At 37.7% G+C, this 25,278-nt stretch overlaps 1 protein-coding gene across 9 annotated transcripts in view; it reads right to left on the bottom strand.

Annotated features, from left to right (window-relative positions):
* Positions 1 to 25,278, bottom strand: part of AMBRA1 (autophagy and beclin 1 regulator 1) — a 182,743-nt gene that overhangs the window by 148,412 nt on the left and 9,053 nt on the right. For 7 of the 9 annotated variants that reach the window (XM_037838595.1, XM_037838592.1, XM_037838596.1 and 4 more), the window contains 4 exons: positions 2,513 to 2,765; positions 2,094 to 2,152; positions 1,386 to 1,569; positions 572 to 744 (listed from right to left, as the gene is read on the bottom strand). In XM_037838595.1, the coding sequence (XP_037694523.1) occupies positions 572 to 744; positions 1,386 to 1,569; positions 2,094 to 2,152; positions 2,513 to 2,647 (551 nt within the window). In that variant the 5' untranslated portion in view covers positions 2,648 to 2,765. Of the gene's footprint in view, positions 1 to 571; positions 745 to 1,385; positions 1,570 to 2,093; positions 2,153 to 2,512; positions 2,766 to 20,110; positions 20,268 to 25,278 lie in introns of all 9 variants that reach the window. The other 2 variants (XM_037838594.1, XM_037838593.1) reach the window with 1 other exon arrangement.

Raw genomic sequence — 25,278 nt, 5'->3', positions numbered from 1 at the left:
AGCTACACTGGCAAGAAGCATGAGATCTGGTAACAATGAGCCATCCCAGCATCAAGTGATTTACCTTAGACTAGAAAATTAGCCTATATCCAACTGCGCTATCAAGAGGATCAAAAGAAGACAATTCAATTTTAAGTCAGGCAATATGTGTCTTGATCTTGAGGCTTCAATAAATACCAATTGCCAGATTTGCTACATGCTTACAGCTCCATCTTCTAGTTTGATTAACACAGACAATGAGGAATGAGCAATTACCCACCAAGCTATAACATCTTTCAGGTTTCCCAAAAGAAAGGTTCCACCCCAAATCCAGATAGCTTTGAAGCTAAAAAAAGTCTAATAACCCTGGTCTACAGAAAACCAGAAGATAAGGCCAATAAGGGACAGCTGAAATGAATGAAATGAACAGCTGCCCAGCTGACTGGCCAGCTGCTTAAAAAGTAGGAGGAGCGATGGGGATAACAACCTGTTCTGAGCAACAATAACAACCTGTCTTCTGAGGTGATGGCAGGTGTAAATCTTTTCTGCTGTGTTAGTCCTGTGCCTAGCAGTGGTGGGGCAGGTTACTCACCGGACCCGTTCCATCTCGCTAGCCGTCTTCACCACAGCAAAAGGCTCCCGCCGACTCCAGTCCCAGAAGTGGATCTCATTGGCAGTGGCAATCAGCAGAAGCTGAGCCGTAGGGTGGAAAGCCAATGAGGCAATGGCATTGTTGCTATCTGTAAACCAGCTTTCACTTCCACCCTATAAATAAATCAATCCCAAATATTATCAGGTTACAAGTGCCAGCGGACTGGGAAGTAAATTTCAAGAAAGGTCCATTTAAGGTAAAACAATTACTTATAGGGCCTACTTTAAACATATCCTCTCTAAGGGAGATCAGTGATCGGGCAGAGCTGCCCATTTATCAAGACAAATACTCCTGTCAGCTCAGTTCTCCAAATCATCTACAATCCATAAGCAATGAATATACCCACAGTTCCTATTTTTGAAGGCTGCAAAAACTCAAGCTTGGTGCACAACACAATGCACAGCCACTCACTGGCCAGTCATAAGAACGAAGCCCTTTAATGGACAAAGAGCATCTTACTTTGATGATCATGATCACAGAACAGTACAATCCTTGCTTTAAGACAACAAAAGCTATCCTGAACACATCTTAGAGCCTCCTGTAGTATATCACAGTGGGTTAAACAGGGTGTTCATCTTAGAACGGAGGACTATGGGATAGGCCTCCTATCAATTAAGTAGGGCAACAACTACTCCACATACTCAGATGTAGCCCTAAGAACCTGGGTAATCTATCTTCTAATTAATAACCCAATGGAAAACAAGTCTCTGTGTTTAGAATACCAATCAAAGGGGCAGTGTAAGGAAATACTTACATGTAAATCCCAAATCCTAACCTCTCCATCTAGGCAGCCAGAAGCAATAAGGCCTGAGATGGTGGGATGAAAAGTAACACACCATGGAGTGCGTCGGTGTCCAATCAGAGAATGAACACACTTGCCAGTCTTCACCTCCGTAATATAGATATTATGGTTCACATGGGTGGAGGCCAAGAGAGTCCTAGGGAATCAAAGAGTTGAAAGCGAATTGAGAAGCATGTGGGAGGGTAACAATCTTTATCAGCTTTGGACAACAAAGAAAAGTGATACCATTCCTTATCCCAGCATGAAAGAAACTAAGCCTTGAGCATTAGGCAACTATCTATAAACAACAGAAGTATTCCGATCTTTGAAAGCTTTAGGTTCTTACATTGTCCCCAAATGACACATATCACTTCAGAGAATATTTTTCCAGCTGGGGATGCTATAAAGCCATTAGTGGCTGATACCACATAGGAAAACATTGTTACTGAGAAACTTTCTAAGTTTTGATCCTCAATGTTTATAGTTTCCTTTGCTTATTCCCATTATTCTTATGGTTAATGCTGCCCATCTACTTTCTTTCTCTTTCTGATACCCTGGCAAAGTTCTGTTAATACAGTGCTTCAAAGGACCTTTAGGGATATGATTGGAAGATCAAGGTAAGCCAAATATACAGAAAGCAGTGCCATCACAAGTCTTAAGTTAGAGATAAGTAGCAGGTACCTGTCTGGGCTGAAGGCCAGTAAGAAAGTAGAGCGTGGACTATCTGGCAGTTCTACTCTCTGGGAAGAAAAAAAAATAAAGTTAAAATATATTATTTATAAACCATGGCTCACCCATTCTAAAAACACATGCAGCATTCTAGATTAATATTCACAGTGTAGGCTTAAAAACTAGAGACAATGATCAAGCTACAAATTTAAAAAGATAAATCTAAATCTCCTTCAGGAAAATTGCCTAGCTTAAAAAGGAAAAAGATATTTCTAGCCCCAAAATTCTCCCAAGTTTGTAAACAACTCCCTAAGTCTCAATTCTCCCACCCAAGATAAATTACACCCCAACTCTCTGTCATTAATCCATTCTAAGATCCATTCTACCATCTCCCCTGCAAATCCTATGTCAAAAATAGCCACTTTTCCTACCTTGCCCTCCCATTTCATCCACCGGGTTTTATCTTCCACCAGCTCCTGCAGAAGCCGCTGAGCTCCAAAGGCCCGAGTGCCCAGTTCTCGCCCCCACAGTATCCGGACAGCATTCTTCTCTGGGACAACCTTCATTGCGCTCAGCAGACACCCTCACACCAGGCACAGGAAATGATGTAGCAAGCAAGGGCTAACAAGCGGAAGCAGCTAAAATGAGGCCATTCAGGTCCTTGTAGGTTGTCCTCACAGAAATCTAAAGAATGAAGAATAATGTCAAAGAATGTCTTTTCTGCAACCAGAGAAGCTTCTCACTGCAAGTACAATTCTAGTTCAAAGGGGAAAGTATTCTTTTCTTATTTAATGACACTTTCTCAGAAAAGACCCTTACCAGAATTTTTCTTCCAAAGATATTTCATCCTCAAATTTCTCTCATATTCACCAAATCTCAGCCTCATATCTAAAGAACAGAGCATTCTTTAAAGATTTATTCTGTTATCATTCTTTCATCAGGAAGGAAGGATTTTTGCTACTAACAAAAAGCCCTAAAAACCTGCCCTAAAACACACACACACACACACACACACACACACACACACACATCTGTCCTCCCCTTCCAAGCCACGCTGTTCTCTAGTGGCTGGTACCCCTTCCTTGGGCAGCCTCCAAACCAAATGATAGGTTAACTGATTTTAATAGGCTATTACTTGAGGTACCATTCTTATGTAGCAGCCTCAATTCTATCTCCTACCTAAAAGCAAGTACACACTACCTACTTCGGGGTACCTTTCTTACTCTCCCTTTCTCTTCTCCACTGAAGTTCCACAGTAGTAGAGGAGGAAAGAGGAGAGAAAAATTTCATTCCCTTTTCTCATTTATCACAAGCCTTAAGGGCATAAAACTTTATCACACAATAAACAAAAATTCCACTACAATGTCAACTACCAGCAACAATTAAAGTATAAATTATGGTCCCTCCATACAATGGAATATGAAGCCCAATAAATAGTGTTTCTTAAAGAATATCTACACATACAAAGTTATTCATTGTAGCTCTGCTTTTTCAACTCTATTGTGAAAAATGTAAATTATACAGAAAGTTAAAAAGTACAATAAACACATATATCACTACCTAGACTCAAGAATTGTTAACATTTTGTCAAATTTGCTCTCTATATAAGATATCTATGGATAGAGATATGCTATATTTGCATTGGTTTTTATTTATTTTTTAACCAATTTCAGCATACCTTAACCCTACATACTTCATTATGGATTTCTAAGGAATAAGGATATGCTCTTTCATAGCATACCATTGTCACACCTAATATCCTCTAGTACTCAGTCCTCATTTAACTGTCCAAAATGATGTCTTTTATAACTGAATTTTTTTAAAAATCCAGAATCCAATGAAGGCCTATAATGAATTTGGATGTTATATTTCTTTAGTCTCTTTTTTCCAAGAATGGCCCTTGAGTTTTGTTTTGTTTATTTATATATTAATAACACTGGCTTGCTTCAAAGTCCAGGAAAGTTGACCTATAGAATGTCTTACATCCTAGACTTTTCTGATTGTTTCCTCACAGTGCCATTTAACTTGCTTTCCATCCTTGCATTTCCTGTAAACAGCAGGTTAGGTCTAAAATCTTGATTTAGGTTAAATATTTTTGGCAAGAATGCTTCACAGATACAGCACATTAGTTGGCACATATTGTCAGAATGTCCCACAATTAGTAACCATTACTGGCTTGAGGCTATAACACAGCTCTCTTTTGTAAAGGTACATTTCCCCCTGGACAGTTAGCAAGTGATCTACAGCTAATATTTTGGCACCACGTGAATATCTGGTTCCTCCTCAAGAGAGGCTGAGGAATGTTGATTTCATTATTTCTACATTTATTAGTTAGCATTCTTCTGTAAAGAAGAAGTTTTCTTCAATAACCAAGACAATGTAAAGGTTTAATTTTTCCCTTTCATTAATAATTCTTATTGTTCGTAGTAGCAAAGAATTGGAGACAACTCAAGAGTCCACTTAAAGGGAACTAAAAGATTAATCTATGGTAAGGAAGATTCTCCGGGTACTGATAAAAATAGATCTTCAAGATATATTGATAAGAAAAAAAAGACAAGGAACAACAGATATATAGTAGTGCTATCTTTGAATAAGATGAGAAATTAAAGAATATATATATATATTCTCAATATAGATGTGTGTATATATATATATATATATATGCTTGTATTTGCATATGCAAAAACTAAAAGGATAAATAAAAACTAATAGAATGGTCACCTATTAGGGACTAGATGGACAAGGTGAATGGAGACAAAGGTAGAAGACTTTTCAGTTTTTTAAAATATCATTTTTATTTTTGAAATAGGTACAAGTATTATCTATTCAAAAATTATTTTTAAAATAGTTAATGATGTGAGAAAATACATGCTAAGTGAAACAAGCAGAATACAAAATTATCTATGCAATACGACCCCAAATATGCTAAAACAAATCTCACAGAAAAATGATAGAAAAGAAATATAAACAATACTAACCATCATTGTCTTTGGGTGGTGGGATTATAGGTGATTTCATAATTAGAAAAGGCAGCATGTTATTTTTCTTTTTGCTTTTTAAACTTAAAAAGTAATACAGGCTTATTGTAAAAACTCAAACAATAATTGACCTTTTACATCTCACTAAAGACTGCAATCTAAAAAGCGCACAACTAGATGCAACCAAATATAAACAGAAGGAAAAATATTTATAGCTCATGCTGAAAGGATTTTCTCCCTAGAATATTAAAATGTAAAAAGACAGAAAAATCTACAGTCAGATATAACTCCGAGTTCCTAGTAACACACAGCACAAAATTTCCTAAAGAGGGATGAAGGGACAAATGCTAGTCTTAGATCCTCATGATAGACCTGTAATCACCTATTAATGCATGATACAAGTATGTACACATGGAAAATGTCAACACAGACCTGCAGGCCAATTTCCTAAATAAGCTAAGGATGAACTAACTGGAAGAAAATAATTTCTTGGGTGACCCTGAAAACTCATGGGTTAGAACCAAAAATTGGGGAATGAACCAGGGTCGCCCTTTGGTCAAACTGCTACACAGTTGTATAATAATTACTAAGCAGGAAGGTGCCAGAAACACAGTTCCTATTAATTCACCTTAACCCTCCACTGAGTCTGCAATGCTTTTACCCAACATAGAGAAGTCAAAAAGAACTGAGTTATTAGAGCAACATAAAAGTATTTTCAAAGAAATACATTTAAACCATTTGTAATCTTATAAAGTACAGTGGAAACAGCAGCAGTCCAATTCCTAAAACAAAACAAATCTGACCTTCTGACTGCCTATAAGTCAAGAGGAAGAATAAAATACAGGTCACAAACACTGTAAGATTAAGAAAACTGTGGTGTAACCTGTATTTCCTATAGGAATCAGAAGAAAGAGGAAAAAACTTGTACAAGTATCAGATTCAAAACAAAAACGAAACAAAGCAAAACACTAAAAAGGATTCCCAAAGAGCTTGACGATCAATTCCCAGGGACCTAAACACACTAAAAGTTCAAACAAGAGAAAGCCTCTCCCTTGTCTAAAGAAAAATATTTGCTCTGTTCCTTTAAAAGGATAAAGGACTCTCTCCTTATATGCTCTTTGCAGTCACCTGAAAAGAGATTTCACTTTGTTCTCTAAAAAGAACAAAAGGAGCTAAATCAAACTGAAGTCAGACAGGCCTGTCGCTGAGAAGGAAGTGCCAGTCAAGTGTGTTTTTCATTCCTCTTTTTAAAAACGAGGAAGAATAAGTTTCCCAATCTGTCCTTTAATCCAGACTGAGACAAAGGGTGCCAAGAATAGTCTTTGTGATGCCATTACAGTCCCCAAAATCAATTCTTAATCACCAAAAGCCCCAAGTAGAACCAAAAGGACATGAGTGAGGATATGCACATAAAACTAACACCAAGATTCTACTCCATTTCCACCCCACCCCAGAAAACACGTCTCTAAAAAGATGCAAAGACAATCACCTTCAAAGATTTTCTCTGCTTAACTCTAGAACATAATTATACTTAATAATATTAATAAAAAGCACCTAGAGCCTATGTCACTATCCAGTGGGAACTAAAAGTTAGATTTACAGGTTCCCCTTGCACTCTGATCATCTTATGCCAACAATTTTCCTCTACCTGTTAACTACAAGATTTGGGCAAATTACTTAATAACTTTGAGACTTAATTTCCACCTTTGTAAAACAATAATCACAATATCTGCTTCAGAGGGTTGTTTTGAGGCCCCAATAAGAGAGGTGTGGAGGTGTTAATGCTGTCACTGTTACTGTTGTCATTATTACTGAATCCTCTCTGGGGTTCACCATGGCTTCCCTCATCAAACAATACTGCCCATCTCAAACCCTAGAGGCTGCATTTACCATAACTCCCAAGAGTAGCAGATTTCCACAAAACAATTCAAAGGCAGTAACCAGACAACAAAAAGTACTCGGGAAATGAAGTATATTTGTGTGGTAGAAATAATACAATAAGATTTGGGCTACCTCTACACAAGCAAAGTGAATTAAAAAACAGAACCAACAACTTAAGGCTATATCTGCAACCTGGCTAATAATTCAGACCCAAATTTTCCCTTCCAATAGCATTTAGAAGCGTGAATCAGAAAACTACTAGAGCCGGAAAGGGCTGTTAAAATGGAGCACAACCCCCTTGTTTGAGTATCTGCGTCTCTTTCCACTTCATTATGGCAATGTAGGCAAAATTTCACAGTCAAATCAGCCATGTTATACAGACCTATTTTCTGTAACATATAGTACAGATGTAACCCAAGGTCAAGCCTTCAAAAGAAAAAAAAAATCCCTTAAATACTAAATCTAGGATCACTTGCATAAGTTCTCCCAAAAACTGAAAAATTAACTACAAAATGTCAGGCCTTTAATTAGAGGCCTAAAAGTGGTCCAGTGGGTGGAAACAGACAGGGTTTTCTACAATTGGCAGCTTTGCTTTCATTAACAGGATCTTCCTACAGGGCATTTCAGGACACTTCAAATAACACCATATAGGAATGAAGTCTAAAATGTAAGCACCCCAGCCAGCAGCCATTGCCTGTCTCTGTACAGCTCTTGCTTGACTCCTCGACTAGACTGTATGAGCTTAGACATGGGCAGAGAATTTTGGGCAAATAATCACAAACCTAGAACTGCAAACAGGCAAGACATTCTGAAGGCAAACAAAACAGGAGGCAAAAAACCTCCAACTATTACCTAAATTGTGCATCTATTTGTATGCAAAGTAGTAAAGGATATCCTAGGATATACCAAAGTAACTGTGGATAAATCTAGATGAATAAATTGTAAGAAATTTTTATTTTATTATTTTTCTTATTCCTAATTTCTAAATTAGAGTCACTACAGACTAGTGGTATGTGAGCCCTTATAATCAAGACCGGCTGATCAAATCCCTGCTCCATCATTTTCTTGGTTCTGTGACCTTGGAATAGTTACTTAACCTCCCTGTACCTCAGTTTCCTCATCTGTAAAATCTAACTATTGATAGTATATATAATATAGTGTTACTATGAGGATTAAAAGATCTACCAGGGCGGGGCAAGATGGCAGACTGGTGAGCTGTATGTTTTAGTTACTCCTCCAGGAAAGTAGGTAGAAAGCCAGGAACTGCGTGGACTGGACACCACAGAGCAATCTGACTTTGGGCATACTTCATACAACACTCATGAAAACGTGGAACTGCTGAGATCAGCGAAATCTACTGGGAGCCTCCCTACACAGCCCAGCAGCCCAGAACTGCCCTGGGGGGACGGCACTCACCTGTGACATAGCACAGTCATCCCTCAACAGAGGACTCGGGGTGCACGGCCTGGAAGAGGGGCCCACTTGCAACTCTCAGGAGCCATACGCCAATACCAAGGACTTGTGGGTCAGTGGCAGAGACAAACTGTGGCAGGACTGAACTGAAGGATTAGACTATTGCAGCAGCTTTAAAACTCTAGGATCACCAGGGAGATTTGATTGTTAGAGCCACCACCCCCCCCCCCGACTGCCCAGAAACACGCCCCATATACAGGGCAGGCAACACCAACTACACACGCAAGCTTGGTACACCAATTGGACCCCACAAGACTCACTCCCCCACTCACCAAAAAGGCTAAGCAGGGGAGAACTGGCTTGTGGAGAACAGGTGGCTCGTGGACGCCACCTGATGGTTAGTTAGAGAAAGTGTACTCCACGAAGCTGTAGATCTGATAAATCAGAGATAAGGACTTCAATTGGTCTACAAATCCTAAAAGAACCCTATCAAGTTCAGCAAATGCCACGAGGCCAAAAACAACAGAAAATTATAAAGCATATGAAAAAACCAGACGATATGGATAACCCAAGCCCAAGCACCCAAATCAAAAGACCAGAAGAGACACAGCACCTAGAGCAGCTACTCAAAGAACTAAAAATGAACAATGAGACCATAGTATGGGAGATAAAGGAAATCAAGAAGACCCTAGAAGACCATAAAGAAGACATTGCAAGACTAAATAAAAAAATGGATGATCTTATGGAAATTAAAGAAACTGTTGACCAAATTAAAAAGATTCTGGACACTCATAGTACAAGACTAGAGGAAGTTGAACAACGAATCAGTGACCTGGAAGATGACAGAATGGAAAATGAAAGCATAAAAGAAAGAATGGGGAAAAAAATTGAAAAAATCGAAATGGACCTCAGGGATATGATAGATAATATGAAAAGTCCAAATATAAGACTCATTGGTGTCCCAGAAGGGGAAGAAAAGGGTAAAGGTCTAGGAAGAGTATTCAAAGAAATTGTTGGGGAAAACTTCCCAAATCTTCTAAACAACATAAATACACAAATCATAAATGCTCAGCGAACTCCAAATAGAATAAATCCAAATAAACCCACTCCGAGACATATACTGATCACACTATCAAACACAGAAGAGAAGGAGCAAGTTCTGAAAGCAGCAAGAGAAAAGCAATTCACCACATACAAAGGAAACAGCATAAGACTAAGTAGTGACTACTCAGCAGCCACCATGGAGGCAAGAAGGCAGTGGCACGATATATTTAAAATTCTGAGTGAGAAAAATTTCCAGCCAAGAATACTTTATCCAGCAAAGCTCTCCTTCAAATTTGAGGGAGAGCTTAAATTTTTCACAGACAAACAAATGCTGAGAGAATTTGCTAACAAGAGACCTGCCCTACTGGAGATACTCAAGGGAGCCCTACAGACAGAGAAACAAAGACAGGACAGAGAGACTTGGAGAAAGGTTCAGTACTAAAGAGATTCGGTATGGGTACAATAAAGGATATTAATAGACAGAGGGGAAAAATATGACAAACATAAACCAAAGGATAAGATGGCTGATTCAAGAAATGCCTTCACGGTTATAACATTGAATGTAAATGGATTAAACTCCCCAATTAAAAGATATAGATTCGCAGAATGGATCAAAAAAAGTGAACCATCAATATGTTGCATACAAGAGACTCATCTTAGACACAGGGACACAAAGAAACTGAAAGTGAAAGGATGGAAAAAAATATTTCATGCAAGCTACAGCCAAAAGAAAGCAGGTGTAGCAATATTAATCTCAGATAAAATAGACTTCAAATGCAGGGATGTTTTGAGAGACAAAGAAGGCCACTACATACTAATAAAAGGGGCAATTCAGCAAGAAGAAATAACAATCGTAAATGTCTATGCACCCAATCAAGGTGCCACAAAATACATGAGAGAAACACTGGCAAAACTAAAGGAAGCAATTGATGTTTCCAAAATAACTGTGGGAGACTTCAAGACATCACTCTCTCCTATAGATAGATCAACCAGACAGAAGACCAATAAGGAAATTGAAAACCTAAACAATCTGATAAATGAATTAGATTTAACAGACATATACAGGACATTACATCCCAAAGCACCAGGATACACATACTTTTCTAGTGCTCATGGAACTTTCTCCAGAATAGATCATATGCTGGGACATAAAACAAGCCTCAATAAATTTAAAAAGATTGAAATTATTCAAAGCACATTCTCTGACCACAATGGAATACAATTAGAAGTCAATAACCATCAGAGACTTAGAAAATTCACAAATACCTGGAGGTTAAACAACACACTCCTAAACAATCAGTGGGTTAAAGAAGAAATAGCAAGAGAAATTGCTAAATATATAGAGACGAATGAAAATGAGAACACAACATACCAAAACCTATGGGATGCAGCAAAAGCAGTGCTAAGGGGGAAATTTATAGCACTAAACGCATATATTAGAAAGGAAGAAAGAGCCAAAATCAAAGAACTAATGGATCAACTGAAGAAGCTAGAAACTGAACAGCAAACCAATCCTAAACCAAGTACAAGAAAAGAAATAACAAGGATTAAAGCAGAAATAAATGACATAGAGAACAAAAAAACAATAGAGAGGATACATATCACCAAAAGTTGGTTCTTTGAGAAGATCAACAAGATTGACAAGCCCCTAGCTAGACTGACAAAATCAAAGAGAAGACCCATATAAACAAAATAATGAATGAAAAAGGTGACATAACTGCAGATCCTGAAGAAATTAAAAAAATTATAAGAGGATACTATGAACAACTGTATGGCAACAAACTGGATAATGTAGAGGAAATGGACAATTTCCTGGAAACATATGAACAACCTAGACTGACCAGAGAAGAAATAGAAGACCTCAACCAACCCATCACAAGCAAAGACATCCAATCAGTCATCAAAAATCTTCCCACAAATAAATGCCCAGGGCCAGATGGCTTCACAGGGGAATTCTACCAAACTTTCCAAAAAGAACTGACACCAATCTTACTCAAACTCTTTCAAAACATTGAAGAAAATGGAACACTACCTAACTCATTTTATGAAGCTAACATCAATCTAATACCAAAACCAGGCAAAGATGTTACAAAAAAGGAAAACTACCGGCCAATCTCCCTAATGAATATAGATGCAAAAATCCTCAACAAAATACTTGCAAATCGAATCCAAAGACACATTAAAAAAATCATACACCATGACCAAGTGGGGTTTATTCCAGGCATGCAAGGATGGTTCAACATAAGAAAATCAATCAATGTATTACAACACATTAACAAGTCAAAAGGGAAAAATTAATTGACCATCTCAATAGATGCTGAAAAAGCATTTGACAAAATCCAACATCCCTTTTTGATAAAAACACTTCAAAAGGTAGGAATTGAAGGTAACTTCCTCAACATGATAAAGAGCATATATGAAAAACCCACAGCCAGCATAGTACTCAATGGAGAGAGACTGAAAGCCTTCCCTCTAAGATCAGGAACAAGACAAGGATGCCCGCTATCACCACTGTTATTCAACATTGTGCTGGAAGTGCTAGCCAGGGCAATCCGGCAAGACAAAGAAATAAAAGGCATCCAAATTGGAAAAGAAGAAGTAAAACTGTCATTGTTTGCAGATGATATGATCTTATATCTAGAAAACCCTGAGAAATCAACGATACAGCTACTAGAGCTAATAAACAAATTTAGCAAAGTAGCGGGATACAAGGTTAATGCACGTAAGTCAGTAATGTTTCTATATGCTAGAAATGAACAAACTGAAGAGACACTCAAGAAAAAGATACCATTTTCAATAGCAACTAAAAAAATCAAGTACCTAGGAATAAACTTAACCAAAGATGTAAAAGACCTATACAAAGAAAACTACATAACTCTACTAAAAGAACTAGAAGGGGACCTTAAAAGATGGAAAAATATTCCATGTTCATGGATAGGAAGACTAAATGTCATTAAGATGTCAATTCTACCCAAACTCATCTACAGATTCAATGCAATCCCAATCAAAATTCCAACAACCTACTTTGCAGACTTGGAAAAGCTAGTTATCAAATTTATTTGGAAAGGGAAGATGCCTCGAATTGCTAAAGACACTCTAAAAAAGAAAAACGAAGTGGGAGGACTTACACTCCCTGACTTTGAAGCTTATTATAAAGCCACAGTTGCCAAAACAGCATGGTACTGGCACAAAGATAGACATATAGATCAATGGAATCGAATTGAGAATTCGGAGATAGACCCTCAGATCTATGGCCGACTGATCTTTGATAAGGCCCCCAAAGTCACTGAACTGAGTCATAATGGTCTTTTCAACAAATGGGGCTGGGAGAGTTGGATATCCATATCCAAAAGAATGAAAGAGGACCCCTACCTCACCCCCTACACAAAAATTAACTCAAAATGGACCAAAGATCTCAATATAAAAGAAAGTACCATAAAACTCCTAGAAGATAATGTAGGAAAACATCTTCAAGACCTTGTATTAGGCGGCCACTTCCTAGACTTTACACCCAAAGCACAAGCAACAAAAGAAAAAATAGATAAATGGGAACTCCTCAAGCTTAGAAGTTTCTGCACCTCAAAGGAATTTCTCAAAAAGGTAAAGAGGCAGCCAACTCAATGGGAAAAAATTTTTGGAAACCATGTATCTGACAAAAGACTGATATCTTGCATATATAAAGAAATCCTACAACTCAATGACAATAGTACAGTCGGCCCAATTATAAAATGGGCAAAAGATATGAAAAGACAGTTCTCTGAAGAGGAAATACAAATGGCCAAGAAACACATGAAAAAATGTTCAGCTTCACTAGCTATTAGAGAGATGCAAATTAAGACCACAATGAGATACCATCTAACACCGGTTAGAATGGCTGCCATTAAACAAACAGGAAACTACAAATGCTGCAGGGGATGTGGAGAAATTGGAACTCTTATTCACTGTTGGTGGGACTGTATAATGGTTCAGCCACTCTGGAAGTCAGTCTGGCAGTTCCTTAGAAAACTAGATATAGAGTTACCATTCGACCCAGCGATTGCACTTCTCGGTATATACCCGGAAGATCGGAAAGCAGTGACACGAACAGATATCTGCACGCCAATGTTCATAGCAGCATTATTCACAATTGCCAAGAGATGGAAACAACCCAAATGTCCTTCAACAGATGAGTGGATAAATAAAATGTGGTATATACACACGATGGAATACTACGCGGCAGTAAGAAGGAACGATCTCGTGAAACATATGACAACATGGATGAACCTTGAAGACATAATGCTAAGCGAAATAAGCCAGGCACAAAAAGAGAAATATTATATGCTACCACTAATGCGAACTTTGAAAAATGTAAAACAAATGGCTTATAAAGTAGAATGTAGGGGAACTAGCAATAGAGAGCAATTAAGGAAGGGGGAACAATAATCCAAGAAGAACAGATAAGCTATTTAACGTTCTGGGGATGCCCAGGAATGACTATGGTCTGTTAATTTCTGATGGATATAGTAGGAGCAAGTTCACAGAAATGTTGCTATATTAGGTAACTTTCTTGGGGTAAAGTAGGAACATGTTGGAAGTTAAGCAGTTATCTTAGGTTAGTTGTCTTTTTCTTACTCCCTTGTTATGGTCTCTTTAAAATGTTCTTTTATTGTATGTTTGTTTTCTTTTTAACTTTTTTTTCATACAGTTGATTTAAAAAAGAAGGGAAAGTTAAAAAAAAAAAAAAAAAAGGAAAAAAAAAGATGCAGTGCCCCTTTGAGGAGCCTGTGGAGAAGGCAGGGGTATTCGCCTACCCCACCTCCATGGTTGCTAACATGACCACAGACATAGGGGACTGGTGGTTTGATGGGTTGAGCCCTCTACCACAGGTTTTACCCTTGGGAAGACGGTTGCTGCAAAGGAGAGGCTAGGCCTCCCTATGGTTGTGCCTAAGAGCCTCCTCCCGAATGCCTCTTTGTTGCTCAGATGTGGCCCTGTCTCTCTAGCTAAGCCAACTTGAAAGGTGAAATCACTGCCCTCCCCCCTACGTGGGATCAGACACCCAGGGGAGTGAATCTCCCTGGCAACGTGGAATATGACTCCCGGGGAGGAATGTAGACCTGGCATCGTGGGACGGAGAACATCTTCTTGACCAAAAGGGGGATGTGAAAGGAAATGAAATAAGCTTCAGTGGCAGAGAGAATCCAAAAGGAGCCGAGAGGTCACTCTGGTGGGCACTCTTACGCACACTTTAGACAACCCTTTTAGGTTCTAAAGAATTGGGGTAGCTGGTGGTGGATACCTGAAACTATCAAACTACAACCCAGAACCCATGAATCTTGAAGACAGTTGTATAAAAATGTAGCTTATGAGGGGTGACAAGGGGATTGGGAAAGCCATAAGGACCACACTCCACTTTGTCTAGTTTATGGATGGATGAGTAGAAAAATAGGGGAAGGAAACAAACAGACAAAGGTACCCAGTGTTCTTTTTTACTTCAATTGCTCTTTTTCACTCTAATTATTATTCTTGTTATTCTTGTGTGTATGCTAATGAAGGTGTCAGGGATTGATTTGGGTGATGAATGTACAACTATGTAATGGTACTGTGAACAATCGAAAGTACGATTTGTTTTGTATGACTGCGTGGTATATGAATATATCTCAATAAAATGAAGATTAAAAAAAAAAAAAAAAAAAGATCTACTACATGAAAAGTACTTAGAACAGTAAGGGCTCAACAAATGTTACTATATAATTCCAAAGCTTGTACTCTGAAGAATTAGAATAATAGTTTCATTGTGTAATGAAGAATTAAAATTAAAATGGCAATAAGAAAACAAATTTTAATTTCTAAAAACTATTTATTTAGGCCACAAATCCCTGTAGATAAACAGCCAAGTTCAATTTAAGACAGGCTTTAGGCAAAATGAGGTGCTATGGTCCCTTTTTTTAAAAACTAAAACCATGAGATAAATGGTTAAAATAATAAATAAATAACACTTTCATGGTGCTTATCATATGCGTGGCACTGTTCTCAGCACTTTACAAAAAGTAACTTATTTACAATCCTCACAGCCACCCAATCAGTCACAGGAGGACCCAAGAAATTAAGTCACACAGTCAGTGGTAGATTCACAATTCAAACCCAGGCAATCTGGCTCTAGAGTCTAGGCTTTTAATTACTAGTGAAAACTTCCTAATGTCTGAAATAAAACCTCTTACTACCACCTCTCTCATCTCATGTACTACTCTCGCATGTATTAGGACCTCAATAAATGTTTTACTGCCTGATGGTAACAACTGGCAATCTGCTTGCTTTACATTATATTTTTCATGTTCATTTCCTCAGAGGTCAAGAAAAGTAGATCACTAGACAATAAATTAAAGAATGATACTGAGGAAAAGATGAAAAATAAAGAAGTCTCTTACTACTTCCTTTCCAGCAATTCATTTACATACTTTTTTGAGAGAAAAAGGACTTCAAAACCTTTGACCAGAAATAGCTTTTTTAAAATTGATAAAGAATCTAATGACACTATATCATAAAATTCAGCTATGTAGAAACCTACTAACTCCATCAAAATAAGAAAAATCACTTACCAGAAAATAGAGATAGATGCCCCACTAAAGTTACTTTTTTTTTTTTTTGATTTAAAAAAATGTATTATGGTAACACATACATAACACAGATTTGCCCCATTTTTAAGTGTACATTTCAATGACATTAATCATACTTACATTATCGTGCTAGGGTCACCGGTTACAACCATTACCAAACTTTTTTTTTTTTTTTTTAAATCTTCATTTTATTGAGATATATTCATATACCACGCAGTCATACAAAACAAATCGTACTTTTGATTGTTCACAGTACCATTACATAGCTGTACATTCATCACCCAAATCAATCCCTGACACCTTCATTAGCACACACACAAGAATAACAAGAATAATAATTAGAGTGAAAAAGAGCAATTGAAGTAAAAAAGAACACTGGGTACCTTTGTCTGTTTGTTTCCTTCCCCTATTTTTCTACTCATCCATCCATAAACTAAACAAAATGGAGTGTGGTCCTTATGGCTTTCCCAATCCCCTTGTCACCCCTCATAAGCTACATTATTATACAACTGTCTTCGAGATTCATGGGTTCTGGGTTGTAGTTTGATAGTTTCAGGTATCCACCACCAGCTACCCCAATTCTTTAGAACCTAAAAAGGGTTTTCTAAAGTGTGCGTAAGAGTGCCCACCAGAGTGACCTCTCGGCTCCTTTTGGATTCTCTCTGCCACTGAAGCTTATTTCATTTCCTTTCACATCCCCCTTTTGGTCAAGAAGATGTTCTCCGTCCCACGATGCCAGGTCTACATTCCTCCCTGGGAGTCATATTCCACGTTGCCAGGGAGATTCACTCCCCTGGGTGTCTGATCCCACGTAGGGGGGAGGGCAGTGATTTCACCTTTCAAGTTGGCTTAGCTAGAGAGACAGGGCCACATCTGAGCAACAAAGAGGCATTCGGGAGGAGGCTCTTAGGCACAACCATAGGGAGGCCTAGCCTCTCCTTTGCAGCAACCGTTAAAGTTACTTTTGTTTGGAAAATGGGATGAATCGCAAACCTCAAAACCTTAAAAAATACAATTAACAAAGAATGTGACTATGCATACTCCTGACATACATGAAATATTAGATAAGAAGACCTTAGAATAGAAGAAGGGAGTGCTATATATTAGTTACCATCCACATGGCAGACTCACAGGCTACTGACCTCCATATATTGCAAGAGTAGGTCCCAAATCAGGATTCTCCTAACTAATTGATTTTACCTATCTGTTGCTCTCCAAAGATATTTTCATCCTTCCCTTACTCGTGCTGCTCCACTCATCAAGACATGAGAATATATTTTCCTCCTCTTGAATTTGAGCTGACCTGTGACTTGCTTTGACCAATAGATTGCGGTCATTTTCCCTCTTGGAAACCAGCCAACAGGCTATAAGGAAATTCAGGCTGTCCTGCTTCAGAGAATGACCACATAGAGGCCATGGATAACAAGACACCATGTGGAGAGAGAGAAGCCACATGGAAGACCATCAAGGTGCCAGACAAATAAGTGAAACCCTCTTGGACCTTCCAACCCAGAGAGCCACCAGCTAAATGCTGATGAATGAATAATCCCAACTGACGCCACAAAGAACCATCCAGACAAGCTCAAATTCCTAACCTACAGAATTATGAAATAAATCATTATTGTTTCAAACCACAAATTTTGAAGCAGATTACTACACAATAGATAACTAAAACACTACCATCTGATTCAATGCTGATAAACATCAATAATTTCATACAGAAAACCTACCATCTGCTCAACCTTCTAAAATTTTTTTCTGAAAATAGGAAAATAAACGCAGGCAACAAAAGATATCTCAAAATTAGTTTTTATTTTATCATACATGTAATTCCTTGTTAAAACTCTTCTTCCTCTCTAGACTATATAACTCTGAAGGCAAAACTATCATAGTCCCAGTAATTTGGCGCTGTGCCTAGCATAGATTATGTGTAAGGATTCTTATTCAGAGGTATCAGGAAAACCCAAAATGACCCCCAAACTCTCATAAACAGCAACTGCTAGACCAAGAAAAAAAAAAAAGTTGTGGTCAGCTATGGGGTGGTGAGTTCAAGGTTGTAAATTCAATTTCTACAAGTCAAATGGCTTTAAAAAGAGAAAACTTTGTTCATAACCAACCAAGTCTCAACCAACCATTTCACTACACATGTGTCTTTAATCATTAGAGGGCCAGACAACAGAGTACACACAGGGCAAATCCACTCCAAGAAAAAAATAAATAAACTAAAAAAACAAACAAACAAACAACACATGCCTCAAAGATAGCAACAACTTTTTTATCTTCATATTCGAAACATATTTAGAACAAAATATAGAGATGGTGGATATTCTGAGAACAGAGATAAGACCAAGGGATACAACACCTTTCAAGCTTGGCAGTGCTAGCTATAAAAATTTCATCCTAATTTACTCCCAGAGATGATGATGCAATTTGAGGGGAGAGGAGTATCAATAAAGCCCACAATGAGTGTCATGTGATTTAATGGGTCAAGATAAGACTAAAAGGTAAGAAGCTTCAAAAACTGAGTTTTACCAATGGGTATTATATAACCTTGAGAAATCACACTCTCACTGAAGTTCAGGTTTCCCACATGTAAACTGAAAGTAATAATACTCTCTATCTTAAAGGAATAAAGTCCTTGGCATTTCATAGAAGAAATGGGGTTACAGAAATTCAAAGCAGGATAACTACTTTTCAAAGTAGAAGCCAAGTTAGGAGCCAATAATAACCAGAGTATACAATAAATAAAGGAGCTTGCACAAAGAAGTGTGGCACCTACAGTTCTGGATGGAAAAGAGAAAGAATGCAAAGGAAACTACAGTGGTCAAAGAGTACAGACAAACTGAAAGCAAATAATGAAGTGATAGAACCAAAGCCAATACAATCAAAACTACATAATCGCTTTATAAGAAGCTGAAAGCCAGAAATAAAAAGCTGATAGAACCTGCACCTTTACAGCAGACATGCATAATATCTATATTCAGAATTACAAATACTCTAAAATACAATTGTTCTGTATCTAGCAAGTCAGACTAAGAGGTAATGAATCGAGTACTTGGTACAAAGGTTGCCAGACAAAATTTAATAAGAGATAAGCAAGCAATAAAACCTCTTTTTTGTTCATCTCCACCCCCCCCCAAGGTTTTCATATATAAACTCAGAATACACCAGACCTCTATAGTGTATTTCATGAGTGGACTAACAACTTTTAAAAATGCTTCAAAGATACAAATGAAATAAACTCTATAATTACTGCTAAAATAACAACAATAAAAATATTTAAAAAGGCACTAGCTTGTTTGTCTACTATAGATTTTGCTTACTAGGGCTTCTTAAAGTAACTTACAGTGATGTAGCCTAGTGTCTGAAACACAAAAAAAGCTTTTGCTCAAAAACAAAGTATGATCAAAACTGGAAATAGAAAGCCGTAAGACCCAAATTTGAGAAGACCATCTTACTTACTCCCACTTACCTCAGAAGAATGAAGAAAAAGACACAAAATTTTATCTGCAAACTATTCTAGGGAAAACAGTGCTCTGAGAACACAAGAACCCCTGAAAACTAAAAGAAGAAAAAGGAGGAAACCACTGAACCAAGGAAACTGAAGTTCAATCTTTGGGTTCCAAGCCATCAAAAGAATCAAGACCAAGAAGGCTACCTTTAAATGCATGGAAATGGCAAGAGATGTTCTGTTAGCAGGTTAAGAACAGTAACTTTTGATGGGAGAAATTTCACAGAGGCAAACACAGCTTAACCTCAGAAATGGGAACTGAAACCTGCTGCCTCAGACAAACAGGCCTAATGACTTTGGCAACAATATACCTTTCATCTGCCAACAATACTAGGAGGCTGCAGTAGAGCTGATTTCAAATTACAAATTACGAAGGATCGCATCCTTCTGTTTTCTCCAGGTCTTTGGGAAAAACAGAGTCCAACTCTCTTCCCTGGAGTACCACGTTGCCCCCAATACTTCCTGGAAACCCTCTGAGTAAGGGCAACAGTGTTGTAAAAAGCTTTGCGAACATTAACCCAGGAATACTCACGAGCCCCAGGACAGATGAGATTACTCACCAGACAAATAAGGAAAACAAAACCTGGAAGAGGTTAAGAAATTCACCTAGGTTCACAAGATGAGTCCGTAGCCAAAGCAGGATTTGAATTCAGGCTTTTCCTCTAGATATTATCAGAGCTTGTCTCCCAGTCCTTGGCTCAGTGGATACGGCATTCAGTGTTCTCCAATCTTAAGAGTCAACCCAGGTCAGGTTCTTGGCTGACTAGAATAGGGAAAAGAAAAATTTCCCTCAAGGCTTCAGGAAAAGTCCAGATGCCCCTCCATGCTGCCAATCACATTGCTCAGCCAATCAAAATAAAACACTGGGTTTAAGAACCTAGTCATTTTAAGCTGACTGGAAGTTGGATTCCATTTCCCCATTTTCCAAATAAAGAACACTTAAGGGGGAAGGGATACAAAAGCAATGATAGAGGACCAATAAGTGTTTACTGAACATTTACCACTTACTCATGTACTCAGCAGTGTTCTAGACACTGAAGATACTGCAGTGAACAAGAGCATTCCTTCCTTCACAAAGCTTATGTGATTGTTTATGTTAGTAAATATCAACAATACTTCCAAGTACTGATAAATGCTAGGGAGAAAATAAAACAAAATGACATAGGTAGAGCATGATGTGAAAGAAACACTTTTTATCTAGACTGGCCAGAGAGCCTTTCCGAGATGACACTTGAGTTGACACCTGCATCTTAAGTTGGTGCCTTGAGAAAAGAACCAGGTGAAAAAATATTCTGAGGAGAAAGAGGAGCAAGTACCAAGGCCCTTGGCAGGTAAGCTTATTATGTATGAGGGCCAGAAATAAAGTCACTGGGATTGGAGCACAGCTAACAAAAAACTGAAGAGAGAGACAAACGCTTATCAGAAAGCCATGGTAAGGAATGTGTGCTTTAAGAGAATTTTAACCAGGGAAATGACAAGATGATGAAAATCGGGACCAGGGATATAGCAATGCAGGAGATGCGGAGTCAAAATCAGGATTTATTTGGAGAAATGGTCAAGGGACACAGATGCACTATATGTAGGATGTGAGAAAAAAAGGAATTAAGAGTGTCCTAGGTTTTTGGCCTAAGGCCCAAGTGGATGGTGGAGACATTTATTGAGACAAGTCTCACTTCTTGGGGGAAGTTAGGATGGGTGGATTAAAGGGGGAAATCAATAGTTTAGGATCACTTCCTATTTTTCTATGACTATGAGCCTGAGAAAGTATGAAACTCTGGACAAACTTAAATATTTTCATACAAATTAACAGAAGAATAAATATAATCCAACACTACTTCCTATTCTTAAGTAATTATATATAAGAATAAATCTGAAATAGCATTCAAAGAAAGCAACTTCACAAAATATCAGTAATCTTAAAGCCTCCTACGTACCTGGCAGAAAAATCCCAATATTTAGTCAATTATTCACCAACTGACAGACAAATGATAGAATATAACATATATTTAGAGCAATGCTTTTATCTAACATTCATTGAATATTTGCTACACACCTGGTACTGCTAAGCACTTTTCCACATATTATCTCACTTCTTCTTCATAATAATGTTGCAAAAATAGGTACTATCATTATCCCCATTTTACAGATCAACTGGGGCTTACAGAGGTGAGTGATGTGCCCAAGTAAAGCAGAGATTTCAAATCAGATCTGCTGCCAAAGCACATGCTCAAACCACTATACAATACTGCTTCTATAAAACAGGCAATAAACCTCAGATAGAGAAAAAACAAAACAAAACCCTTTTCATGTCCTCATACTTAGAAGGTCATATAAAAATTTGGTTCAAGAGACAGAGAGAGAGAATGAATAAATACGAATGAATCTGAGTCAGGAAACAGTGACTCATGCAATAACTTTAGGCAAGTCCCATGACATCTATGTCTCAACCTACCTTTCTATAAAGGAGCTAACCTCACTGGAGCTAGCATTAGCTGTCTTGTAGGGAGTTGTGGGTGTTAATTAATATTTGTAACATATTCACAGATCGTCAAATGAAAAACTACAGCATTATGAGTATTGCTTTGATGCTAGAGCAGAGCACCAGAAATCAAGGTGAGTAGGTTATGTGCACAAAAGAATGTAAGGGCTGGGTACTTTGAAAAGGAACCATTTAATTAGCTATTTTCCCATTAAACGTCCTTAATAATTTTTTTTAAAGCAATACATAGCATATGACCCAGCAACTACACTCTTGAGCATCTAGCCCAGAGAAATGAAAACTTATTTTCATACAGAAACTTGTACACAAATATTCATAACAGCTTTATTCGTAATTGTTAAGAAATGGAAAAAATTCAGATCTCCTTCATGGATAAATGATTAAACAAAGTATGGAATATGCAAACCACAGCATACTACTCAGCAATTAAAAAGGAAAGAACTATTGATAAACACAACTTGGGTGGATCTAAAGGAATTTATGTTTGGTGAAAAAGGTCAACCCAAAAGGTTACATATTACATGGTTCCATTTATTTATCATTCTTGAAATGACAAGGGTAGAACAGATTAGTGGTTGCCAGGGGTTACTGAAGGGGTAACTCTTCGGCTGGAGGATGAGCCAACTGCCTTGCTGTGGACATTCACCCATGATTCTCCGGGCAAAGCTTTATTGCAACTTTATTCACCACACTGTCCAGACATTATCATTTGGGGAGAGGTGGTCAACCAAAAAAGGACACCAGGAGGGATCCCTGTGATCATAGAAATGTTCTGTATCTTGACTGTACCAATGTCAATATCCTAGTAGAGGTAGTGTACTATGGTTTTGCAAGATGTTACCATTGAAGGAAACTGGGTAGAATACATGGAATCTCTCCATTAATTCTTACAATGGCACTGAATCTATAATTATCTTAAAATTAAAAGTTTAATTAAAAACACATGCTCTTTCGATTGTTTAACAATGTAGCTTACAAGGGGTGACAAAGTGATTGTGAAAACCTTGTGGATCGCACTCCCTTTATCCAGTGTATGGATGGATGGGTAGAAAAATGGGGACAAAAAACTAAATGAAAACTAGGGTGGGATGGGGGGATGATTTGGGTGTTCTTTTTTACTTTTATTTTTTATCCTTATTCTGATTCTTTCTGATGTAAGAAAAATGTTCAAAAATAGATTGGGGTGATGAATGCATAACTACATGATGGTACTGTGAACAGCTGATTGTACACCATGGATGACTGTATGGTATGTGAATATATTTCAATCAAACTGAATTTAATTTAAAAAAAAAATGCTCTTTGTAACAAGAAAAACAATAGTAGTCTGTGGAAATCTCCCTCACACCCCTACCCAAGCCTACCTTCTTAAGTTAACCATACAAACTCACTGCTCATACAAACATGTATACACAGAATAGTTTGTCTTTTTGTATCGAAATGGGATCATATATATTGCAATATATTACCCTGCAGTCTAACCTTTTCTACCTATCATTATATCATAGAGAAATAAAAAAAATTTTTAAGTGCCAAGCAAGATAGGCCATACAGAATATGTTCTGACTGGAATAAACCTGGCAGATGTTTACCATGCTAATGTAGGATAGCTGAGTCAGCCACATTCAATAAGAACAGAATAAAGAGGGTGCAATAGAGAATTAACATTCTAAAGAGATATGCAAAAATGCAGGTCTTCAGCAGGTACTCTAGGATCCCCAAGCCACCCCTCCTCATGCCTCCTCCATAGGCTCCCAGAGGAAGAAATGCTAAGAGATTTCTTTCCAGCAGAAAATTGTGAGAGAGAATAATTATCCCACGTAATAATGGCAAAACAAACAAACTTCTGAGTGAAGTGCCAAATGTATTGTTGATAAGTTAAAACTATCCATTTGTAATAATAGCTATTACCACCAGTATTGTAGTGACAGAGACAGAGAGGTGGAAAAAAAACAAAAAGCAGAAAAAAAAGATCTCCAACCTCAAAGGATGTTCAATACACTGGGGAGTCTGCAACAATAACATACTGTAACTATAACTACCGTATTGAAATGTGGCAAGTGTTACCCTCCAGGAAGAACAAAGTGCTATGGTCTGAAGAATCCAGGTATCCTCCCAAAAGCAAACGATGATCTCTAACATTAGCTTTCTTACAATTGTTCTAGCTTCGATACCGCTCTGATATTCTACGAGCCATGTATTTCACTTCTTGATCCCTGGGCAAAAAGTCCATAGAGTACTTCTATACAAAATACTGTGCTAGACATACTCAGTAAGTATGAACCAAAGCTTGCCAGTTCATCATCATAAAGCTCCTCCTCCCAAAACAATTTTGGAGAATACAGGCAATGAAAAAAAGTCTCTTTAATCTTTTTTGATAAAGTCATAGTTGTATAGAGCTAAAAGTGATTTAGACATCATTTTGAACAGAAGATCTAGAAAAGTTAAATTTACTTATCCATTTTTCCAAGCTCATAAGGTCACCTAAGAACCCAGGTCTCTTAACTCACCATATGGGGTTCTACCTCACTGCTGCTTCTTTCTTGTAAGTCCAATGATAATGAACTTAAGTTTTCTCATTTCATCAATGACAGATGCTTTCATGAGTAAATAAACAGAGCAGTCTAAAAACTAACTTTATCAGAAACAAACATACTAAGCATTCACTACAAGGTCGGTAAAGTAGGTAAAGGACTGCCTATGCTTGATATGGCAGAAGCTCTTCAGGTATTTCAAAGGGAAATGTCAACACACCCTAAAAACTTGCCATCAACATATCATCATCATCTTAACAACAGCAAAGTGTCTACTATGAGCCAGGCACTTTACATATTATTTTGGATTCCTTAAACAACCACTCTTGAAAGGCAGGTGTTACAACCTCCATTTTAAACTTGCAGACGCTGGATAGTGTTCCCAAATCCCACAGCTACCCAATGGCTGAGCTAGGATTCAAACTCAAGAGTCCATTTTTTTCCACTACTCCACATTGCCTAAAGACAATAATTGCACTGCATGTGTAGCTGAGACATCAAGTCACTTTCAACTTTGGCATAATTTCATGACTGGCAGTTATGTAACTTAGCCATCCTTTCAACCTTCAGGTTGGTTTAACTAATTTTCTTTCATTATTCCTCAGATTAGTGGTTTCCCAGGTGTTGTTTTGTTTTTGTTTTAAGCAGCAGAACTCTTTTTTCCCGATGAAATCTTATATGAAAGCACCAAAAGATAAAACAGATCAAAGTACAGCTGCTCTTATTTAAGCAGAGTGGGA

This window comes from Choloepus didactylus, chromosome 6, assembly GCF_015220235.1.
Source record: "Choloepus didactylus isolate mChoDid1 chromosome 6, mChoDid1.pri, whole genome shotgun sequence".
NCBI lineage: Eukaryota > Metazoa > Chordata > Mammalia > Pilosa > Megalonychidae > Choloepus > Choloepus didactylus.
This window is presented reverse-complemented; position numbering and strand designations above follow the sequence as displayed.